The sequence below is a fragment of the Petaurus breviceps genome, unplaced genomic scaffold (genome assembly GCF_028583685.1).
Source record: "Petaurus breviceps papuanus isolate PSGF00001 unplaced genomic scaffold, PetGlider_PUasm1.0 90535, whole genome shotgun sequence".
Lineage (NCBI taxonomy): Eukaryota > Metazoa > Chordata > Mammalia > Diprotodontia > Petauridae > Petaurus > Petaurus breviceps.
This window is the reverse complement of record NW_027187270.1, coordinates 696,562-716,723: the sequence shown is the minus strand read 5'-3', so window position 1 is coordinate 716,723 and position 20,162 is coordinate 696,562. Positions and strand designations below refer to the sequence as shown.

Here is a 20,162-nt window from a genome sequence, read left to right as displayed (position 1 = left end):
ACTACTACTACTACTACTACTACTACTACTACTACTACTACTACTACCACCACTACTACTACTACCACTACTACTACTACTACTACTACTACTACTACTACTACTACTACTACTACTACTACTTCTTCTTCTTCTTCTTCTTCTTCAAGATTTTGCCTAGGCTCCTTCTTGAAGATTCTACTTAGCATTCATGTTGCTGTAGCAGGATTCTCTGTAAAGGAAAACTCAGAATATAACCTTTCAAATTAAGAACTCTGTCCTGGATACATCTGGCCAAAATAGTAGAATGTATCCTAGAGAGAGCAATCTGTTCATGCAATTCCAGAATATGATCAACTTTTCAAAAGCTCCAAGGTAAGACTCGGTTTAATTCATACTTGTTGAAAATGAATATAAAACAAGCTCTGTGAAGTTCATTAAAACAAACTAAAACACCAAAGCGGTGTCATGTTTCAGGAAGGCTCAGATAATATTAGTATTAAAGGTCGGGCACTTAGACATCATTTGACCAACTCCTTCATTTTAGGAAACTGAGGTCCAGAAAGGGGGTGAGATTCCTTTAAAGTTACCCAGGGAGTTAAATGATCATTAAGAAAGATCCTAATGCTTAAGAATCTGTACTTTAAGCTCTGGCCATGCTTCAGTCTTGCAGTTTTCCCTTGTTGACGGCCTAACTCCTTTGCAAATGGAGCTCCAAATGTCCCTCTGCCACATGTTCAGTCAAGATATGATAAAATCACATCCCCGTTCCCTCTAATCTTGAGTCACCCATTGTGCATTAATGGAAAACCATGTACATTTGAGCAACGAATCATCTATTTCGACAATATTAAGATGCTCTATGGGCTTGAATATGTACTTTGTGGTTTTGGGCAAGGCAAAAACAAACAAAACCCCCAAACCCCAAATGGAATTCATGTATAGAAAATGGACAGAACTAGTAACTCTTAGGTGTAATGAATGGCATCAGATTCCTAAATGTGAACATTACTGAAGATCTCTAAGAACAGACCAAGGGTTGATTCCTGAAAGTAATAATTGTAAGCAGAAACCAAAAGTCTATCCGAGTCATTATAGGATAAGACTGGAAACATCGAGTCGATTTCATTTGGGCTTTTCAGCCCTGATCCAGCACCGCCTCCACAGAGAGCAGGGCAATGGCTGGACTTGATGTGCAAAGGCTACGGGACTCACTTTACTCGAGCTACTTCTTTCCTGTGGTTGAGCTGCTGATGGATTCAGTTTGGTGTCCCCAGACCAGTGCTCTCATAGAACACATGCTGATGCTAATCTAGCCCTAACAAGTCCCAAGAGGATTTTCCAGGTGCCTGAACAGCCTAATGCCACTCAGGCACTCACTCTGGAGCAGGAGTGGGGAACCTGCAGCCTTGAGGCCTCGTGTGGCCTTCTAGATCCTTAAGTGCAGCCTTCTGACCAAATCCAAATTTTACAGAACAAACCTGCCTTAAGGATCCAGAAGGCCACACATGGCCTCAAGGCCGCAGGTTCCCCACCCCTGCTCTGGAGGCTACACTGTCTGTCACTCAGGGCCTCAGCACCAGCTAGTGCTTGGTTACAGCTCTACCTTGAGCACGGCCACAGTGATAGTAGGGTTAGAGAGAGCCCAACTGCCCAGTCAGCCAGAAGGAAAAATCCAGTCCAGACGGCTTAATTCTAGTGTTCACTGAGCCCAGAGCCAAAGCCACTGCCCAGAGCTGCACTTTGCAACCTCATTTTGTTCCTTATTGCAATCAATGGAGCAATAAAGGAAGTCATGGGCTATCTCTGGGGGGTTGGGATATACTTATTCTGCCAAATGGCACATTTCCACAGCAAAACCTAAATGGAGCTTATAAAGGAGCAGCTACCAGCAAAGCAGAAAACAAACACCTACAAGGAAAACTCCAAAGGATGTGAAAATCTGTGCCCACCAACGGGAACAAACTAGTGTCTCCCACTGTCTCCCATGTGATGCCGAAAGACTCTGAAAGACATCATACCTTGATGTTGGCAGTGTTTTCCCTTCTAAAATACTAAACATGCAATGGTATATCCAAATATTTACTGTGTAAATTGTGTAATTACTATATAATTGGGGGTTTATAAAATGGGCTTAATTCTCTTGATTTTATGCCCAAATTTCCCCATCATGTCTTTTATCTTAGGGGCTAATCTAGAATTTCAGGTCCCCCAACTAACATTTCTAGGTTCTGTCAATAGCTTTTCAAGTCCCAAAGTGTGGTTCTGCAGTAGTTACTTTGGGAAATGTTGCTTTCAGCCAACCTCTTGGTTCTCCTTAGCTTATTAAAATACATTTACAGCCAAATGTTTTCCCAAGCTACATTTCAAACCTCATGGGGAAGTGACATATACTTCCCATCTATCCTTCAAAACCTGGGAGTTTGACACCAGGCTCATCACAAGGAAATAGGAAAGTTAAAAACACATTCTGGAAAACCCTCTGAGTAGGGATTGACATGACTCTGCCACTGCTGGAATTTCCATGTTAGCCCAGGGTAGTGGACACTGGTCTTTCTGGAAATGGAAGACAAGTCCTCAGAGCAGAGGTTGGCAATTCCAAGGGCGCTCTTATAACTGGCTGCTGTCACATTCTTGTCCTTGTAATGGCACACAGAGGTAATGCTTTCTTTTTGAGGGGAGGCTATGATCCCTGTTATTCCTCTTGCTTTCATAAAAGAGAACCATGAGTGGAAAGAATAAAGCTGAATGAGAGGAGAATAAAGGTGACGAATATAGTTTTAGTCCCCTTTCTGAACCCAAGGCCACCTGTCCAATCACACCAAAGAGCCAAAGGCCTGACCAGCGTCTACTATGGAAGCCACCTCACAACAGCTAATGGACATGGGAATGTTTCGTCCTCCAAGCCTGGATTTTCGCAGAGGATCAAAGTTCTGAGTGTACATCGAAGAGCATGATTTCCCTCTAAGATGCAAGGACCGATTGCATTCTGAATGTGAATTTCTATCAATGATTTAGTGTAGGGCACTTGAAAAAAAATGCCAAGGTTTTGAAATGGAAAGTTTGTACAATCATTTGACGGCAGGTATCTGTTACTATCTGAAGACAATCTGGCCTTGGCACTCCTGTTCAAACCCAAGGTCCTGGGGAGTGCTCCATATTGGCCGCTGAGATTTTCTACCTTCAGTCTTGGTCGTTGTGCCTGCCAGCACATTGGCTCCCCAAAGCCCCACTTTCCCCAGCTCCCTAGCACCATTTGTCTGGCTCTTGTGTGAATCAGTAAACTGTGAATCATCCTCATGTACTAGAGAAGCCATGAAACAGACACTGAGACAATATCAGTTCCTGTTTACAGTCATTGCTTTGTTCCCCCACCCACACAGAGAAATTTCTCCAAAATGACCAGAAAGAGAAAGAAATTGAGTTCATTTTTTTTTTACCAGGAAAGTTATTTCTAGGTATTAAAAATGTACAGTAATCCATGTCACGCATTTTTCACTGAAGCCTAAAAAATGGTAAATGAAGGAAAACTCCAAGGGTCCTCATAATACAACAAGTGAACCTGTATTAATAACTCTTATCTCTGACTTAAAAAATCCAAGGTAACAAATATCTCCTCTTTCATATGTAGCAACAAAATATCGTTGTTAATTAGAAAGGGATTAAAACAATTTGTTTTGAGGGATAAAAACTAGACAGGCATGTTGGAGCCCCCTTTCTTTTCCCATTTTCAACAGTTTATCTTTGAAAGGGTTGCTAAAGAATGGCTAAGGGCCATAGAGCAAGTCATCTCTTCCCATTCAGGAGTAGCTGGTGCTAGAAAACAACCCTTCCACAGTTTTGCTACCTGGCTGTCTTCATTAGCAAAATTATCAACAATGAGATGGGCTTTGTTTCTTGGCCTTTCTGGATTAGCTGGTTTTGCGATTTCTGTAGTAGCCTTGGTTTCACTAAAGGAATTGACTGCCTGTATTCATGACGTTTACTCAACTCTCCCAGAGTTACGGATGATGGCCCTTCCTTTCTACTCAGAACTTTTGTGGCATGTTAGGGATGAGAAAACATAACCTAGACCTTTCCACTGGATTTCCCATTTATGTCTCCACCAAAAAAAAAAAAGTGGAATGGCAAGTCAGTCTAACATTTGCTGGGTGGATGAAGAGCTAAGATGATAGTCAGATGATTCAGGCTCTAAACTCCTCAATAACAACAGTTAAACCGTACTGATCCAGATAATAATAATGGTGACAATGATGATGAATGACTATCTTCCATTTATATGGCATTTCCCACACAACAGTCCCAGGAGGTTTTCCATGCAAGTATTATTATCCCCATTTTACAGATGAGGAAAATGAAACTCCAAGAGATGGAGACTTACCCATGGTCACAGAACTATTAAATGTTGGAGCTGGCATTTGATGTCAGGTCTCCAAATGCTAGGTTCAATGGTCTTTCCATGGTACTCGAGATAATTTTCTCAGTTTTTGACTTTCCTTTGCCATAGAAGACATGATTAAATTTAGGTTTGAAAGTCTGTACCTTAATTCCTTTCATTTTCAAAACAGGTATTTTCAGTCTATATGTGGTTCACAAAAAGGAAATTTGACACAAAACCTCTGACATGAAAAAAAGGGAAGAAAATGCACAAAACAGGAGCAGCAAAGTGGCTTTCCATGAGAGAAGTACTGATTCCTGTAGAAGATAAGCTTCTTGAGGGCAGGGACCAGTTTTTGCTTGTGTCTTTATTCTTGCCTCTAGTAGTTGAATTGAACTGAATTAAGGGGGGTGGGGAGGAAGGGTTGTGTTCTTTGCAGGACATTTCAAGTAACATACACTCAGAAAATACTGGCATCTGTGAACACGCCTCGCCCCAGAGAAAGCCCTGGCTGGGGAAGTCCCTTGCTAGTTCTAGACTGCTTTCAGCTTTAAAAAATCTCACTGCTTTTGATGTGGGGAAATGGCATGATCTCTCCTCTTGGTGCATAAAAAAAAGCATACCTCATTGTGGGCAAAAAAAATAAAATAAAGACTCAGGCAAACATAGGATGTTGTTTCTAATTTGCATCAGAAAGAGGAAGGTCTTCTATTGAAGAGATTTGAACACTAAGCAATACTGATATGGTAGAAAGGTCACTGGTTTAGGAGTCAGAAGATCTGAGTTCTAGTTTTAGCTCTGCTGTAACCTAGCTGTGTGACCTTGGGCAAATTCCTTTTCCCCATCCAGATCTCAGTTTCCTCCCCTGAAAAATAGGGACTTAGATTATTTGAGTTAGTGCAGTACAGTAGAAAGAATGCTGGATTTGGAACCAGAGAACCTGGGTTCAAATCCTGGTCCTGCCACTTAGCACATGTATAACCTTTGGTAATTCATTTAACATCTTTGGGCCTCCTCAGTTTTCTAATCTGTACATTGGGAGAGGGTGAACTTGGATGACATTTAAGGTCCTGTCCAGTCTAAAATCTGTGACCTTCCATCTATCTGTATGTCCTTATTTATTTACATGTTGTCTTTCTTATTAGGCTGTGAGCTCCTTTAGGCAGAGACTGCTTTTGTTCTTCTTTGTAACTCCAGCACTTAGCACAGAGTCTGGCACATAGTAGGCACTTATTTATTATTCAGTCATTTTTAAGCTGTGTCTGACTCTTCATGACCCCATTTGAGGTTTTCTTGGCAAAGATATGGGAATGGTTTGCCATGTCCTTTCCAGCTCATTTTACAGAGGAGGACACTGAGGCAAACAGGGTGAAGTGACTTGTCCAGGGTCACACAGCTAGTAAATGTCTGAGGGTCTGAGGCCAGATTTGAATTCAGAACACTTATCTTTTCCTGACTCAAGGGCCAGCACTCTCCCCTCTGCAGTACCACCTAGCTGGCCCTGCAGACCTGGTGCTCTATCCCCTGTGCCACCACCTAGCTGCCCACTAGGCACTTAATAAATGCTTATTGCTGTATTGTAAGCATTTAAGACATGCTTGTTGACTGGCTCTAAAATTCAAGAACTCTATTTCACTCTCTGCTTCCCCCTTCAAAATTGCAAGCATTCACGGTAGGATAAATGAGAATATTTATTCCACAACATGATTGGGAAATCAGCTGAGGGTATTGTCACCCGGAGAGTTGGTAGAGGCTGAAAACCCGAACAGGTGGCACGGAATGAAGAAAGCTGGAAGAATACTTGTTTTCTTTTGTTTTGCCAGCTATGTTTCTGAATTCTAGAGTCGGAGGTCATGCTGTCATGCATGACATCTCTTGGTTCTGACTCTCAGAAACAGAACCAGAGTGTGCATGGCCATGGGACAGAGTGTGAGTTCTAGGAAAGAGCAGCATTTGGTATTATCATACTCTCACTCCATCCTCTAAATGTTTCAGGCTTTGCTAAATTTATACCAACAAGACCTGTTTATTGGCACTGAAGTTTTCAATTTGCTACAGTTAGAAATTAACCTCCCTCCAGTTCCCCCTCCCCCTGCCCCACTCAATCACCGAGAACACCAAGGCTACAAGTTTCAATGGCTCTGCCATCTCATTGACATGGACACTCCTTCCATGGGGACAGAGAGCAAACCATCCATGCCTTTTCATCTTGTGCAAATCTTGGCGATGTTCTTTTGTAAATTCTCCATAATGGATCTAACCAGCATGCTAGAGGGCTTCCTCTGGGTCTTTGAATATTTCATGGAGACCAGCCCAGCACTCTAGCTGCCCATCTGTCATTCTTCTCTCACTCTATGACATGACTGACCCACCTCCTTTTCCAGTTTATATATATATGTAATATGTATAATATATAAATATAATACATAATTACAGTTCCTACTTCTTGAAGTCATCAGTCATTGGTCAAGTGCCACAGATTACATACATGGGGGTGCATGTGGAAGAATATCCATATATGTATATATATATATATGTTCATATGGAAAAGCTAGTTGGAATGGGGTAGAAGGTGGGGGGATAGACCTCCCAAGGAGAAACTGTTAGTGGCTCCTTTTCTACAACTGAGTTTCCTGGGGCATAGAGAAAGTACTTGCCTCAGGACTCATTGCCAATTTGTGTCAGAGTGGGATATGAAAACCAAGTCTTTCTGACTCTGAGGTCTGTTCTCTAGCCACTGTACCATTCCCATTCTTCCACTGTACATCCTTGCAATCTGAAAACAGAATTTTTTCCCCTTTCTTAGGATCTTTTCATTAATTTTATTCTCAGAAAAGGAAGTATATACATTATTATAAAGGGCCTAATTTTGCACCTTGCCTCCCCCAGCTTAAGTAAATTTATTACTGGTCTTCAGAAATCCAAAAATCCTTAGAGAAAGTTTCAGTAGAATGGTTAGATTTTAATTGATACTTTAACAAGTTCATTAAAACTTGTTCATCAAAATCTTATGGAAGTGATTGTTGAAAACTAAAAATAAATAAATTAATAAAAAACCTTGTTCATCAAAAAATAAAATAGAAACTCTCTACCTATTGCTTAATTGTAGCTCACACAGCTTTAGACCCTCAAGGTTTACAAAGCTCTTTCCTCATAACAGGTAGTAGCAAAGTATTATTGTCCACTTCTTACACATGGGGAAACTGAGACCAAGGAGCTAAGAAAGCATCAGAGGTGCAAACCCAACTGGACGTCAGCACTTTCTCTACAACCATGCTGCCTCTGGATTTTTCTTGAAGTCTCTGCTTAGATTATCCCATTATCTTTTCTACTTTCCCATTGGGAATGAGGCTGGCTTTTCCATGGACATTTTCACCTTTAGCATAGGGGATGATGACAACTCCCCAAGTATACATACAATGTAAAATGGCTTTAGATTTCAACACTTCACCTCATTCTTTTTGTCCAGCCAGGAAAAAAAAAGAGGTTGAAGTTTAAAAGGTTAACATTTGACTTCCAGACCCATCTTAAATTCCCACTTGAAAAAGTAAGATAGCTTTGAAGTACAGGATCATTGATGTCTCTGATAAAAAAAAAAAAAAACAAGCCAACCTAAACCCCCGCTAAACTAAAAAATAAGGTATCAGATTCTTAGTCAAACGAGTCTTTTCGAAGACTGAATTTCCCAAGTCCCACAGCTTGGAGAGCTGAATTTCCTGACAATTCAGGAGAGTGGACATTTTTTTCAACCCTGAAACACTTGCCTCTGAGTTTCCAAAGCATCAAACAATCAAATAAGATGATATTTGCAAGGCACTTAGCACAGTTGCTGGAACATAGTAAACACCATATAAATGCTGGTTGTTACTGTTATCATTAACAGAGTAATCCCTTCCCCAACCCTACCAGATCACCCAATGGAAAACAGTGCCGAGGATGAAGAAACCAGTATAAATAGAAATGGCAATAGAAAAAAGCAGTCACTGGGGAAGATGTTTTCACATCTGTAAGGCAAGCTATCTAGAGGTCAAAGCCCAGCTTCAGCCCTTGGTGCTTTTGCTAAGACAGATTCCTCACTAGCATCCTTTATTCTGGGAGAAAGACACTTAATTAGCCGAAGGGCTTGGTGCTCTGCCTTCAAAAGCATATTCTTCTTCCATTCCCTCAAAGGTCTCTGCTCTGACATTATGCTATTATCAGCATTAGCCTTTGAAATCAAATCTGCCTTTTTTTTCTCTAGGGAATTAGAAGGTAAATTAAAAAAAAACTACATTTTTTTCTTACTCCCATCAAAAATAAACACACAAAAAGACACAAAGAAACATGGAGAGACAGAGAAAGCATTCCCAGGGTTTCCTCAAACTGGTCTAATGTCTTGGGTGGGGGCTAACTTTGCTGGTTTTCAAATAGAGCACTTCTGAGAACAGAGAACAAGCTCGTGTGAGGTCTCTACAGATTGACTTCTTCCAGTTAAGAATGAACCAAGAAAAGGGGATTCTCTTCATATTAACTGGGCTACTTTTATCATTTTTCCTCTTCAGTAGGAGGTCATGGTGTGAGGGTTAGAAAAGTCAATTTGTAATGTTAATTAAGATGACATTAATTCAAGCTGATAGTCTGCAAAGCAAGTGAAGCCTGAACCAAAACAATGGGCACAAAAAGAAACGTGGATTTCCCCTATAATTCCCTTCAGGGAGAAAATAAATCCCATGAGTTTCAGGAGACTCCAAAAAATTCATTTGGCTCTCCCAGCTTAGGCTGGGTCTAAGCAGTATCCCAGCCGTCATTTGAACAGTAAAATATTCAGTCAATTGATCAGTGACTTGGTCTACAGGATATTATAAAAATGTGACTAAACTTTATTTTTAAAAGTTATCAGATTGACCGGCAGTTTGGTAGACAGTCTTATGAAGACTTTCCCCTGTGACTTAAAAGGTGCCCTTTCATAGAATCATTACAGGGTCACAGATCTGACCAGAGTTAGAAAAGCCTTTAGCGGTCATCTAGTCCAACTTTTTTATTTTACAGAAAGGGAAACTGAGACTCAGAGAGGTATATGACTTTGCTAAGGTTTTCTCTCCTTGTTTCCTGTTAGCAACCTCACCCTCAGCCATCATTAGATCAATGCATTAATCAATAGGCACTTATCAGATGCTTACCATTTGGCACAGAAGGGCAGTTCCCTCTTCCCTTGAGGAGCTTATAGTCTAGGCAAGGAAGACATGTGCATACACAGGTATATTAAAAAAAATAGATACCAGGTGATTTTGGTGAAGATGGCAGCAGCTAAAAAGATGCCAGTCTTCATTTTTTTTTCACTTTTGAAACATGGGCCTACTCTTGAACTTTCACCTCCTCCCCTTTCAGAAATCCCACCATAGGTGCAGAAGCAAAATCATCTGGGCCAAATTTGTGGCTGCTTGTGCCCAACTTCCTTTTCAGTTGAAAGGAGCAGTGAGGGGTACGAGTGAGCAGCTGGGGACAGGATCTGCCCTTCCTCTGCTTATTTTTCCTGACCATGAACACTGCCAATCGTGTTAGGTGTCAGCAGGGGTGCACCCAGCCAGGAGAATGGGGTTTACTGGAAGCTTTGAAATAACAGGTGGCCCGGAGGAATTTTTGACTGTATCCCGCCAAACTATTTCCAATGCTTAGGGAATCCAGAAAAGAGTTCCAGGTTTTAAATTATTGCTTGGCCTTCCCTTCTTCCTCTCAAATAAAAATTACAGTGTACAGGTAAATCATCGTTAGCTATAATCCCCCTTTGACATCCTCCTTCAGAATGAGCATTCCTGGAGGTGATACTACCACTAAGACCCTTTACGATATCCCACAATACAGACTGTGCTTCCGTGAACAGCTGCCAATGTTCCCTCCATAAGAAAGAAAGTGTTTGGGGAAGATGGAGACTACAGCTTCTTCAGATTTCCCAGTTGTCTGGTCAATGGAGGGTTTGGGTGAATGACCAATTGAAAGGAATGTCATTAATTAGTCATTGAAGATATAAAATATCACCCCCCAACCCCCACAGTTCTATGGGGATTTGATTCAGCATCTCTTATTCTATTTCATACCAGTTAAAACACCAAAACGCTCTGTCCTTGAGTGTATTATATAGCGACTGGACCCCTACCCATACTCTCCTTTGAGGTCAGATTTCATACTTTGGGGTTCTTTTTCCAACTGGCTACTACCCATATTTCTTCTTTCCAACAAAGCCTCACCTTTTTCTCATTCTGAAGGAAAAGGGAATGGAGGTATTCCACAACATACTTAAACGCACATTTTTATGCATGCAGGCATAAATAAACACAAACACACACACGAACTTGATTCCTGAAACCCCCCCCCCCCAACATTCTTTAAGATACTATTCATTTCCTTTTGGGCCTCTGTGTTTTTGTCTTTGAGCAATTGTAACTCTTAATCACTGGTTACCATGTGCAAAATCCAAGGTTGTGTTTCTTAATCCTGCTTTTGCAACACCCTGGGGTGTCTCCAGTCCTCTAGGGGGCTGAGGTGGTGGAGAAAGGGCTGTCATAAAAGTCTCAAAACAAACTGAATGGTTCTTAACTTTGATTTAAAAAATGAATATATGCCTTCAGTACTTAGGGGGCAGAGGGTGGGTTTCAAAAGGACAGTGTCGACAGCTCCTCCTAGGTTGGAAACTGCTGATCTAGAACTCCTATTTTTCTTTCCCCCTTAAGCATAGGCGCAAATGGCTTTGACTTCTTTTTTTTTTGAGTGACTTCATTTAAATCAGTCACCTGATAAGAAAGTGAAATTCCCTTAAGACCTGATGTCCTCATTCTATAGAGAAAGATGGACTACTGTACACAGCTGGAATTTCATTTATGTCTAACTGTTCCTTTCCAGGGATTTGCTTTCTATTTTCCATTCAGAATCCGCTCTTAGAAATGATGGTACAGATTTGAAACAAATGTTCAGCCTTTCAACAGTGCCTGCCATTCACAGGTAGCCCAAGGAGGTGTAATCACCTCAGAAGGGAAGCCCCTTTAGTGTGTAATGACTGTTATGTAAGTTTGGGCTTGTAAAATCAATGAGACACTGGGATTCATCTAACTGGAAATGAGAAACATGCAATGTCTATAATCATGCCTCAATTACCTTTATCTTAACCGGTTTCTCCCAATTTGCATTGAATACACTCTTGCTGGAGCTAGCACTCTTTCTGTGTTTCTTTCTCTCCTTCTCTCTCCCCATCCCTCTCTTTCTCTCCCTCCTTCCGTGTGTCTCTCTGTGTCTCTGTGTCTCTCTTTCTCTGTCTCTCCCTCCTCTCCCTCTCAGTCTCTGTCTTTCTCCCCCTTTCTGTCTTTGTCTCTGCCCCCTCTCTCTGTCTTTGTCTCTGCCCCCCTCTCTCCCTCTCTCTGTCTCTGTCTCCTCCTCCCTCCTCCCCCTGGTTCTCTTTTCTCCCTCTGGAAAAGCTGCCATGTCCAAGTTCTGAAGCCTCAGAAGTTACATGGGGAAATGGCATAATCTAGAAGTCTGGCCAGCCAACAGGAGGTGTTGACATGCCGTGACAGGAATCTTTCTTGGTACTTCTTGACTAGAAGGATAATATTCTCAGTACAGAGGTGGTAATGGAGTGAAAAGGAGGGAATAAGTCAGTCAGTCAACAAGTATTTATTAGCGAGATAAATAAGGGAATCAGGGCAGAGCCTCAGGGGCCTGCAGTAGGGGTGGCTAGTAGCTGAACTCATTGGCAATGCCTTGCAAGGAGTAGGCACCGAAGAAATGCTCTTTGGGTAGGGTTCTGCAATGGCCACCTCACAAAACACTACACAGCACAAAACAGAGCCCAGGGGCTATCTTGGGAAAGCCAGCAAGTCTCTGCTTCTCCACACTGTCCTCCCCACATGAAGAAGAGTACTGAGGTCTAATTTGAACCTGGTGGTTTACTTTGATGGAGGTGGGCAAGTCATACCCTTGGAGGGAGGGGATTGGACCTAGTCCTTCTGTTATCAAGAGGACCCTCCTAACAGAACCTCAGAGCTGGGAGGACCTCAGAAGTTATTTATTTGAACCTGGTTAAGGCATTTATTTTAACCCACACTTAAGCAAGAATCCTCACTGCAACATTTCTGCCAAGTAGTCATTCATTCTGTGCCTGAAGACCATCGGTAAGTGAGAGCCCACTTGCCCTGGATGCAGCAGCTTTGGGGCACCTCTCATGCTTAGGCAACTTTTCAAGCTTAGCTGAGTTTTAGAGAATTTGGTTACAGGATGATTAATTTGTTGGCACAAAAACTTGTGATGACTGGCTACCAGATTAAAGAGAGGTGAGAATCTATCTGTTTTGCTGGGGCAGAATACTCTTTGTTCTACTGAAATAAATAAAGACATGAGAGGAAAAGTGCATTCTACTACAATGGGAAAGAGGCTGGACTTGGAAGTAAGAGGATTTGGCTGTGACCTTTGGCTCTGCTCACCTCCCTGGGCCTCAGTTTTCTCTTCTGTAAAATGAGGGCATTTTGAACTAGCCCAGGGCTCTTAACCTAGAGTCTAGGGTGAATTTGGATTTCTTTTGATAATTGCATTTCCATGCAATCCTGTATATTGTATTTTATGCATTTAAATCTAATCACAGAGGGACACAGTAGGCCCTTCTAGAAGAACACCTGAAACTACTTCCATCAAAAGAAGGTTTCTGTGCATCATCCCCTCTAAGAGGCATCTGCAAAATGAAGCAGGAACCGAGAGTCACAGCATATAATGAAAGGCTCCAGAGAAGTTAAAACAAAGGGTGGGTTGACTCAGTTGCCCTTCCTTTCACAAGGCTTCAAAGATCCTCTCTTGAATAGGTCTCAGGATGGAGGTGACAACAAGTTGTCCACCAAAGTGACAGTGGAGAAGAGTTGATGTCTTTGGTGGGGAAGAGCCAGAGGTAGTTTCTGGCAATGTTCTCCTCCGGAGCCCCCTTGACAAGCTGGGATGACCCGGAGTTCCCAAAGGCTACATCAGGGAAGTCTAAGTTCTTGCTGGTCCTACCAAACCAGAGAGGTTTCTGGGACAGTTCTAACAATAAACTACATTCCTGTTGTCCTACAACTGGCCTAGCTAAGTGCAAAGAAGCTCCCTTATCACCAGAAGTCTGGACACCAAGTAATACATTTGCAGGGTTCCCATAATCCAGAAAGACTGTGTATCAAAGGGCAAGAGAGCTCACAATCTGGGTTGGGGGAAGGAGTACCCACCCCTCATGACAGCAAGGATCCTTTAGTATCTTTGTATCTTCCAGGTTTTTCTAAACTGGGCATATTACTCCCCTTTGCGCACTCTTATAATCTAGCCAAATCAGCTTTCTGGCCCCATGTATGCCATTCTGTTTCCTGTCTCCCTACAGAGGTATTAGCTAGTCCTTGTGCATAGAATATATGCCCTCCTCACCTTAGACCCTTAACATTTCTAGCTTCCTTTAAAGCTCAGCTCAAGTCCCATCTCCTACAGGAGGCCTTTCCTGATTCCTCCTATCCCTACTAACTGCTAGGGCTTTTCCCCACCAGCATGGAAAAAAAATGACCTCTAATTATTTACTTGGAATATATTCTATAGCTCCCTTATAGGATGAAAGCTCCTCGTGGGCAGGGAAGGTTGCACTTTTGTCTCTGCATCCAGTTCTTGACACATAGTGGGAACTTGTTGATGAACTGAACCTGATTTATAACTAAGCAAGTTCTGGTTGAAGAGAGCCTTGGGATGAATGCTTGGGGCCGCAGTGGCAAAGTTTAAATAGCTAAGTCAATAATCATATCTTTTGTATAACAAGTAGGAAATAATTTGTTCTAGCGGTATTATTAGGTTGTGCTGAATCAGCTGCATTCTTGCACTTAGTACCCTTGTGACCAAAAGCACCTGCTAGCTACAGGCACAGTCTATGACCAGGGGAAACCAAACTGCACTTGCTGTTTTGGAAAGTTGCCTCATCTGAATTGGTAAGGTTACCAATCAGTAACCTTGACTTCATTAACACAATAAACTGGTCAGACACACACAATTGGCTGGCTTCAATATGCTTTCCCCCACATCAAACCTGATCTTAGGGTCATGATACCTTAGATGCGCTCTCCAGAATTAGGCCACAATAGAAAACAACATTTTTCCAACTCAGCAACAAATCAACAAAAGCCAACCTTAGATGCTCTCACCTGTCTAGGCTGAGAAGGCAAAGAGGCAGGTGACATGTGACGTTGAGTCCTCTGTGGCTGCTGCATCATCTGCTGCAGCAAAAACTGTGTACTGTTGGACTGCTGGGCCTGCAGCTGCTGAGTGGAGGCCTGTGGAGGCTGTTGCAAGTAGTGGAGCAGGGAAGGCTGCCCTGAGCTTACAGACATGGATGCCACCTTCTGGGGGGCTGCCTCAGAAGTGAAGTGGGACAGGGGCTTGGTGTTGCCAAAGGAAAAGTGCTCCTGACTGCCAGGACCTTCACTCACAAGCCCGGATTGCAAGCCTCCAGAAGCCTGCTGCAGGATCACATTGAGATTTTTGGATGGGTTGTTGGTCATTGTTTTATAAAGTGGGTTTTGCTGCTGCTGCATGCCTGCAGGGTTACTGACATTAGAGATCAGGGTTCCCTGTGGACTGAAGGACTGCTGATGCAGAGCTGGGCTGGAGAGCTTGTCTGGCCGATATGGAGAGGATGGGTTGGTGCTGGCCATGCTTGAGACCAAGCTGCTTGAAGGACTCTTGATACTGGTGGTCGGGATGGTGGTAGAGGTTAGGTTGGAAAGCATTACATTGGGAGGGCTGAACTGCTGCTGTTGCTGAGTGAGAATGGGACTGGACAGCATCTCCGATCCAAAGGGCCCGGAGGGCCCGCCACCAGAGTTACCGCTGACAGACAAATTTGAAAGCAAGGCAGTGGGAGAGGTCTGCAGGTTGCTCCCTGGCATACTGGTAGATGATATGCCAGATACCATGATGCTCTGAGGGCTGTATGGTTGTTGGTGTGGTGATGACCCTGGTGGGTACGGTGGAGAAAGACCTGGAGAAGCCATGGTAGACCAGCTGGATGCTGGCATTTGCTGTTTTGTAGAAGATACTTGCTTGCTGGCTGCCAGCGCCTTCAGTTGGTGGGCATGATGCCAGTGAGGCCCAGACAAGGTGGGTAAGGAGCCAGTCAGCACATTCCGGGGCTGGCACTTTGTCTGGGCTGTTGAAGAAATGGGGGAGGTGGTAGGTTTGTTAGGAGCATGAACCGGATAGCTCGCTCCCGCAGAGGAGGGCCGCATCTGAGGTGACCCGCTTGTCACTGCCTGACTGCAACTAGGAGAAAATTCCTTGCTGGTAACATGGTTCTCCAAGTGAGATGTCTGAGGAGAAGGTTTAGGAGTGTTCCTCAAGGCTGGTGGTGTATGAACCATGCCAAGTGGTTCTTCTGGCTTGCTCCCCAGGATATTTTCAAGGTCTAGATCATTGGGAGAAGGGTCTGGCATTTTGGTTAGCTCTTCCAGGAGATCTTGAAGATCCTGATCCACAGTCTGCAGACTGTCTTCTTTTTCATCATAATGAACCATACTGTCTGGTCCACCCATTGGCCCTTTCTGTCCAACTTCGGTATTTGGTGCCATGGTGAATGAAGATCCAATGTCATTGTCATTCATCTGGCTATTTTCAAGTATGACCGAATGGTCAGCCAGGCCAATGGATGAGGAATTATGATCCAGAGAAAATGGCGACATTTGTATCTCAGAACATGAGCTACTGGGGTTGGTACTTTGTCCCATAGAAAGAGTAACATCCTCAAGGCAAGGTCTCTTAATGTCATGAGGGTAAAGATCATCAAATGAACTGCTGTCAGGAAAGGTGTCTCCTTCCAGTTTCCTCTTAATGGATCCCTGCGACTGAAAGAAAAAAGATAATAAGTGTTTGGCACATCACAGCAGCAAAGGAAATGAGTGAAACGGAGTTCTTCCAACAGAAGCCAGCTGCCGAAATGAGACCTTAAAGGTAAAATAGACCTATCCCCATTAAAACGAGCAGATGCCAAAGCCGGATAATATTTTTTCAACTCGTTTCTTTATCTCTTTTTCTTTTAAACAGTTTTATTACATTTCAAATCAGGCCCTAAGCTCCTTATATATTAAGCATGCCAAATAGTTATGTAAAAGGTCTTCTTTGCCCAATTAATGGGAGAGTGCAATGAAATGAGGCAGAAATCATCAATTGGATGATTTGTTGCCAAATCCAGACATTTAAGAGCTAACTAGGAAAAATCTAAGATATTTTTTGATTCCTCAGAGCCAATATGTCTGAAATAATCTTCCAAGCTACACATTCTCTATTTTTTTTAAAGTGACATATCAATATGGACATTAAACTTTCCAACTTCAAAGATGCTTCCTTGATCATACTCCATCTCCTGTCTCAGCTCAATGCTTTTGCCAGGCTGTGCTCCCTTTACTTCCCACTTATTTTATCCCCTTAAAATTCATGGCTTCCTTTAAGATGAAGCTTAGGTACCATTTTGTACACCTTATCATCTAACATCTTGGGTACCATCTCCTTTCCTGATCTCCCCTCTCCCAGTCCCACTTCCTCCAGCTGCAAGTACACTCCCCCTCCTCAAATTATCTTGTATTTCCTTATCCCTATACAGAAATTTCAACACCTCACCCCCCCCAACACACCATTAGAATGTAAACCCCTTGAAGGCAAGGGTTATTTAGTTTTTTTTTTGTATTGCCAATGCCTAACATAGTGCCTGGCATCTAGTAAGTACTCAAGAAATGCTTGTCATTGAAGTAAATATTTGGGAAATACCAAATGACGGGTAAAATCTTTGATCTGGAGGATGCCTAGATTCATATGCTACAAACCCCTAGAATTTTAAAATAAAATGAAGACATCACTAACTCAGTCCATTTTAATAGAGAATTATTAATAATCCAGACCTCTTGAAAAATATTCCCTGAAAACAATGGTTCTTTCACTGGTTTCATTCCTCATGCCAGGCCAGACCTTCTTAAATACAATTTTCTGTGGTTATCATTTAAATAACCATACCCTGTATATCAACAGGATTAACACTACAGACACAAGTGAATAGGGACAATGGGGGGATATACTACCTGCATCCTAATTAATCAACAGAGGAAAGGAGGAGAGAGAATCTGAAATGGATCTAAATGCCAAGGGGTGAGGAGGGCTCAGAATAGACATGTTTCCTCTTTAATGTATCTTTAGATATCTTTGACAGTCTTTCAAGGAGATGTGAGGTTGACCTAATGATCCCTGATGCTTAAACATTCTTTTCTGACTGGCTTATATTTAAAGCTGAGCTCACAGCATGGATACGGTACACTTGAAAACAATGAAGGAGGCAGGCAGCAGTCCCCCTCATGGGTCTAATTTCGGCTTGCAGTTCTTAAATGATCACCTGCCCACTTAATAAAGGTTTATTGACTGACTGACTGACTGACTGACTGACTGGTCTGTGGAGAGTTCCCAGGCACAGTTCACAAGCAGCTGTGTCTAGATACCAGGTCAGGAAGTTCTAGTCTCCTTATTTCCAGCTCTTCTCACAGCTTCAAGGAGAAGTATATTTCTCTCTTTTAAACAAACACACACACACAGGTTCTTTCTCTCTCTCTCTCTCTCTCTCTCTCTCTCTCTCTCTCTCTCTCTCTGTCTGTCTCCCCTAGGAGAGTCAGCATTTGGTTTGATTCCAGAAATGGCTGCTTAGGGTTTTCCCTAAACCTGCAACGCTTCTAAAGGATAATAATCTCATACAAGACACTGCCAATCCAGGACAAAGGGGGCTGAAACATCTCCAAGTTCTCTGTGGGAAGTACTGCCAACTAGCAGGAGGAGAGAGGATGGTTGATCTGTGCAGAGTTCTAGAATAAAGAGCTTTACTGAATGCAGAGAAGATCAGGTCAGTCATGTAAATGCTTCTGGGGCCTCAGAAGCATGAAGACAGATGCTGCTAGGTTGGGGAAAGACCAATGCAATGGGAGTTAGAAGTAAGCCTATGGTACCATCCATAGTTCTCTCTCATTTTCCATTCTAGGGCGTTTGGTCTTGGAACCTGCTCTAGAACAGGATAATCCAACCTAGAACCCAGGAAGTACTGCCCCATGCCTTTCTTTTGACTTCTTTTTTAGTTTCCCCCTCATGCCTTTCTAACAGCAAGAGGATCCCCAAAATAAACAAACATGGAGCTCGTTGCTTTGAAATTTGGAACTCATGAAAGCAGATTTGATGATGTGCCCCAGTGGAAGGAAGGTAACACAGTCCATAGCAGCTACTCCTCATTTGGTCCCTTTAATACACATTATGGATGCCCATTTGGGTCCCCAATAGACAAGGAAAATGAGCCCTTGTAGCCTTCAGCAAGAGAGGTCAGGAGGGTAGTTCTTGCATGCCTGGAGGAAATGAGGCAGGTATACTCTCTGACGTGTCATGAGATACTTCTGATCTGCAGGTTCAAAACACTGAGGTTTGGAATACTATAAATATTGGAGCAACAAAGATGATTTGCTTCTTTTGTGGGAATTATAGCCAAGGTTCTAGGGTAACCTGACTGTCCCTGGGCCTCTAAATTAGGCCCTATGGCAGCAGAAGTTTCAGGATAGGGTATGGTTCTTTGCCTTTCTCAGGTTTGCTTTTGAAGGCTCCTTTGATTGTACTTAGAAATCTGTTAGAAGAAAACATGTTATTTCAGATTTTATGGTGAGGGTTTGCAAATTCTACTCATAAAACATGGAGCTTACAGAATCCTAGCAGTACAGTTCAAATGCCGACTAACTTTAAACAAGGCTTAGTAAAGGAGGATTATGGAGAAACCCAAGAAAGAGAGAAGGCAGAAAAGAAAAAGAAAAGTTAACTCTCTTAGCTTCAGCCTTTCAAACTAAGCAGTGGCCAGTAGACCAATTATCCACATACGTTTTCCTCCTTAAATTAAAAAAAAAAAAGGTTTGCTTCAGTGTTTCCTTCTCTGCTGTGACATGATCCGTGGCTCATTTATAATCCATGATGCTCCTAGGCTCTCTTTTTTTTGCCTTTTTGGAGTGCAATTGGGATTAAGTAACTTGCCCAAGGTTACACGGCTAGTATTTTTGTGTGGGTGTTAAGTGTCTCAGGCTGGAAACGAACTCGGGTCCTCCCGACTCCAGGGCTGGCGCTTTACTCACTGCGCCACCTAGCCGCCCCGCCTAGGCTCTCTTTTGCAGAGGTGGGCCAGATTCTTTCCTCCAGTCTCCCCAGCCCCACTTGAAGGTCCTCAAAGGTCCAAGTAGGTATACTGACATGGCCCTGGAGTGGTTCTGATGAGAATTTCACAAAGCCACTTGCCATTTTAGGTCCTGTGTTTGTAACTGCTGCAAACTCCTCACTGTTCTGGTTTGACTTCCAAAATCAGCACTGCAGGATTCTGGGTCAACTAAACTCCATGTGTTGTTTTTGGCAGCCATTCCTGGGTACTTCTAGACCAGGGCTTCTTGGGGCCCGGGGATAGATTTCAGGGGGCCAATGAATTTTGTTGGGAAAAAAATACCTCTAGCTGGAATTGAGTATTTCCTTCAATGCTTGGATTCCATCAAAGGGCCGCACTTGAGGACCTAGAGGCCTCAAGGCCACAGGCTCCCCAGCCCTGGTCCAGACATATCACCCTACTTGCTGTTCCTCATGTACCCAGCACACTCCCAGTGTCTAAGACTTGCTGTCCCTCATGTACCCAGCACACTCCCAGTGTCTAAGACTTGCTGTCCCTCATGTACCCCAGCACACTCCAAGTGTCTAAGACTTGCTGTCCCTCATGTACCCAGCACACTCCCAGTGTCTAAGA

General features: G+C 42.9%; 1 protein-coding gene across 4 annotated transcripts in view; it reads right to left on the bottom strand.

Moving 5' to 3' along the window:
- Positions 1 to 20,162, bottom strand: part of MAMLD1 (mastermind like domain containing 1) — a 126,631-nt gene that overhangs the window by 30,413 nt on the left and 76,056 nt on the right. For all 4 annotated transcript variants that reach the window (XM_069063025.1, XM_069063026.1, XM_069063022.1 and 1 more), the window contains one exon: positions 14,524 to 16,218. In XM_069063025.1, coding sequence (XP_068919126.1) covers positions 14,524 to 16,218 — 1,695 coding nt within the window. The remainder of the gene's footprint in view (positions 1 to 14,523; positions 16,219 to 20,162) is intronic.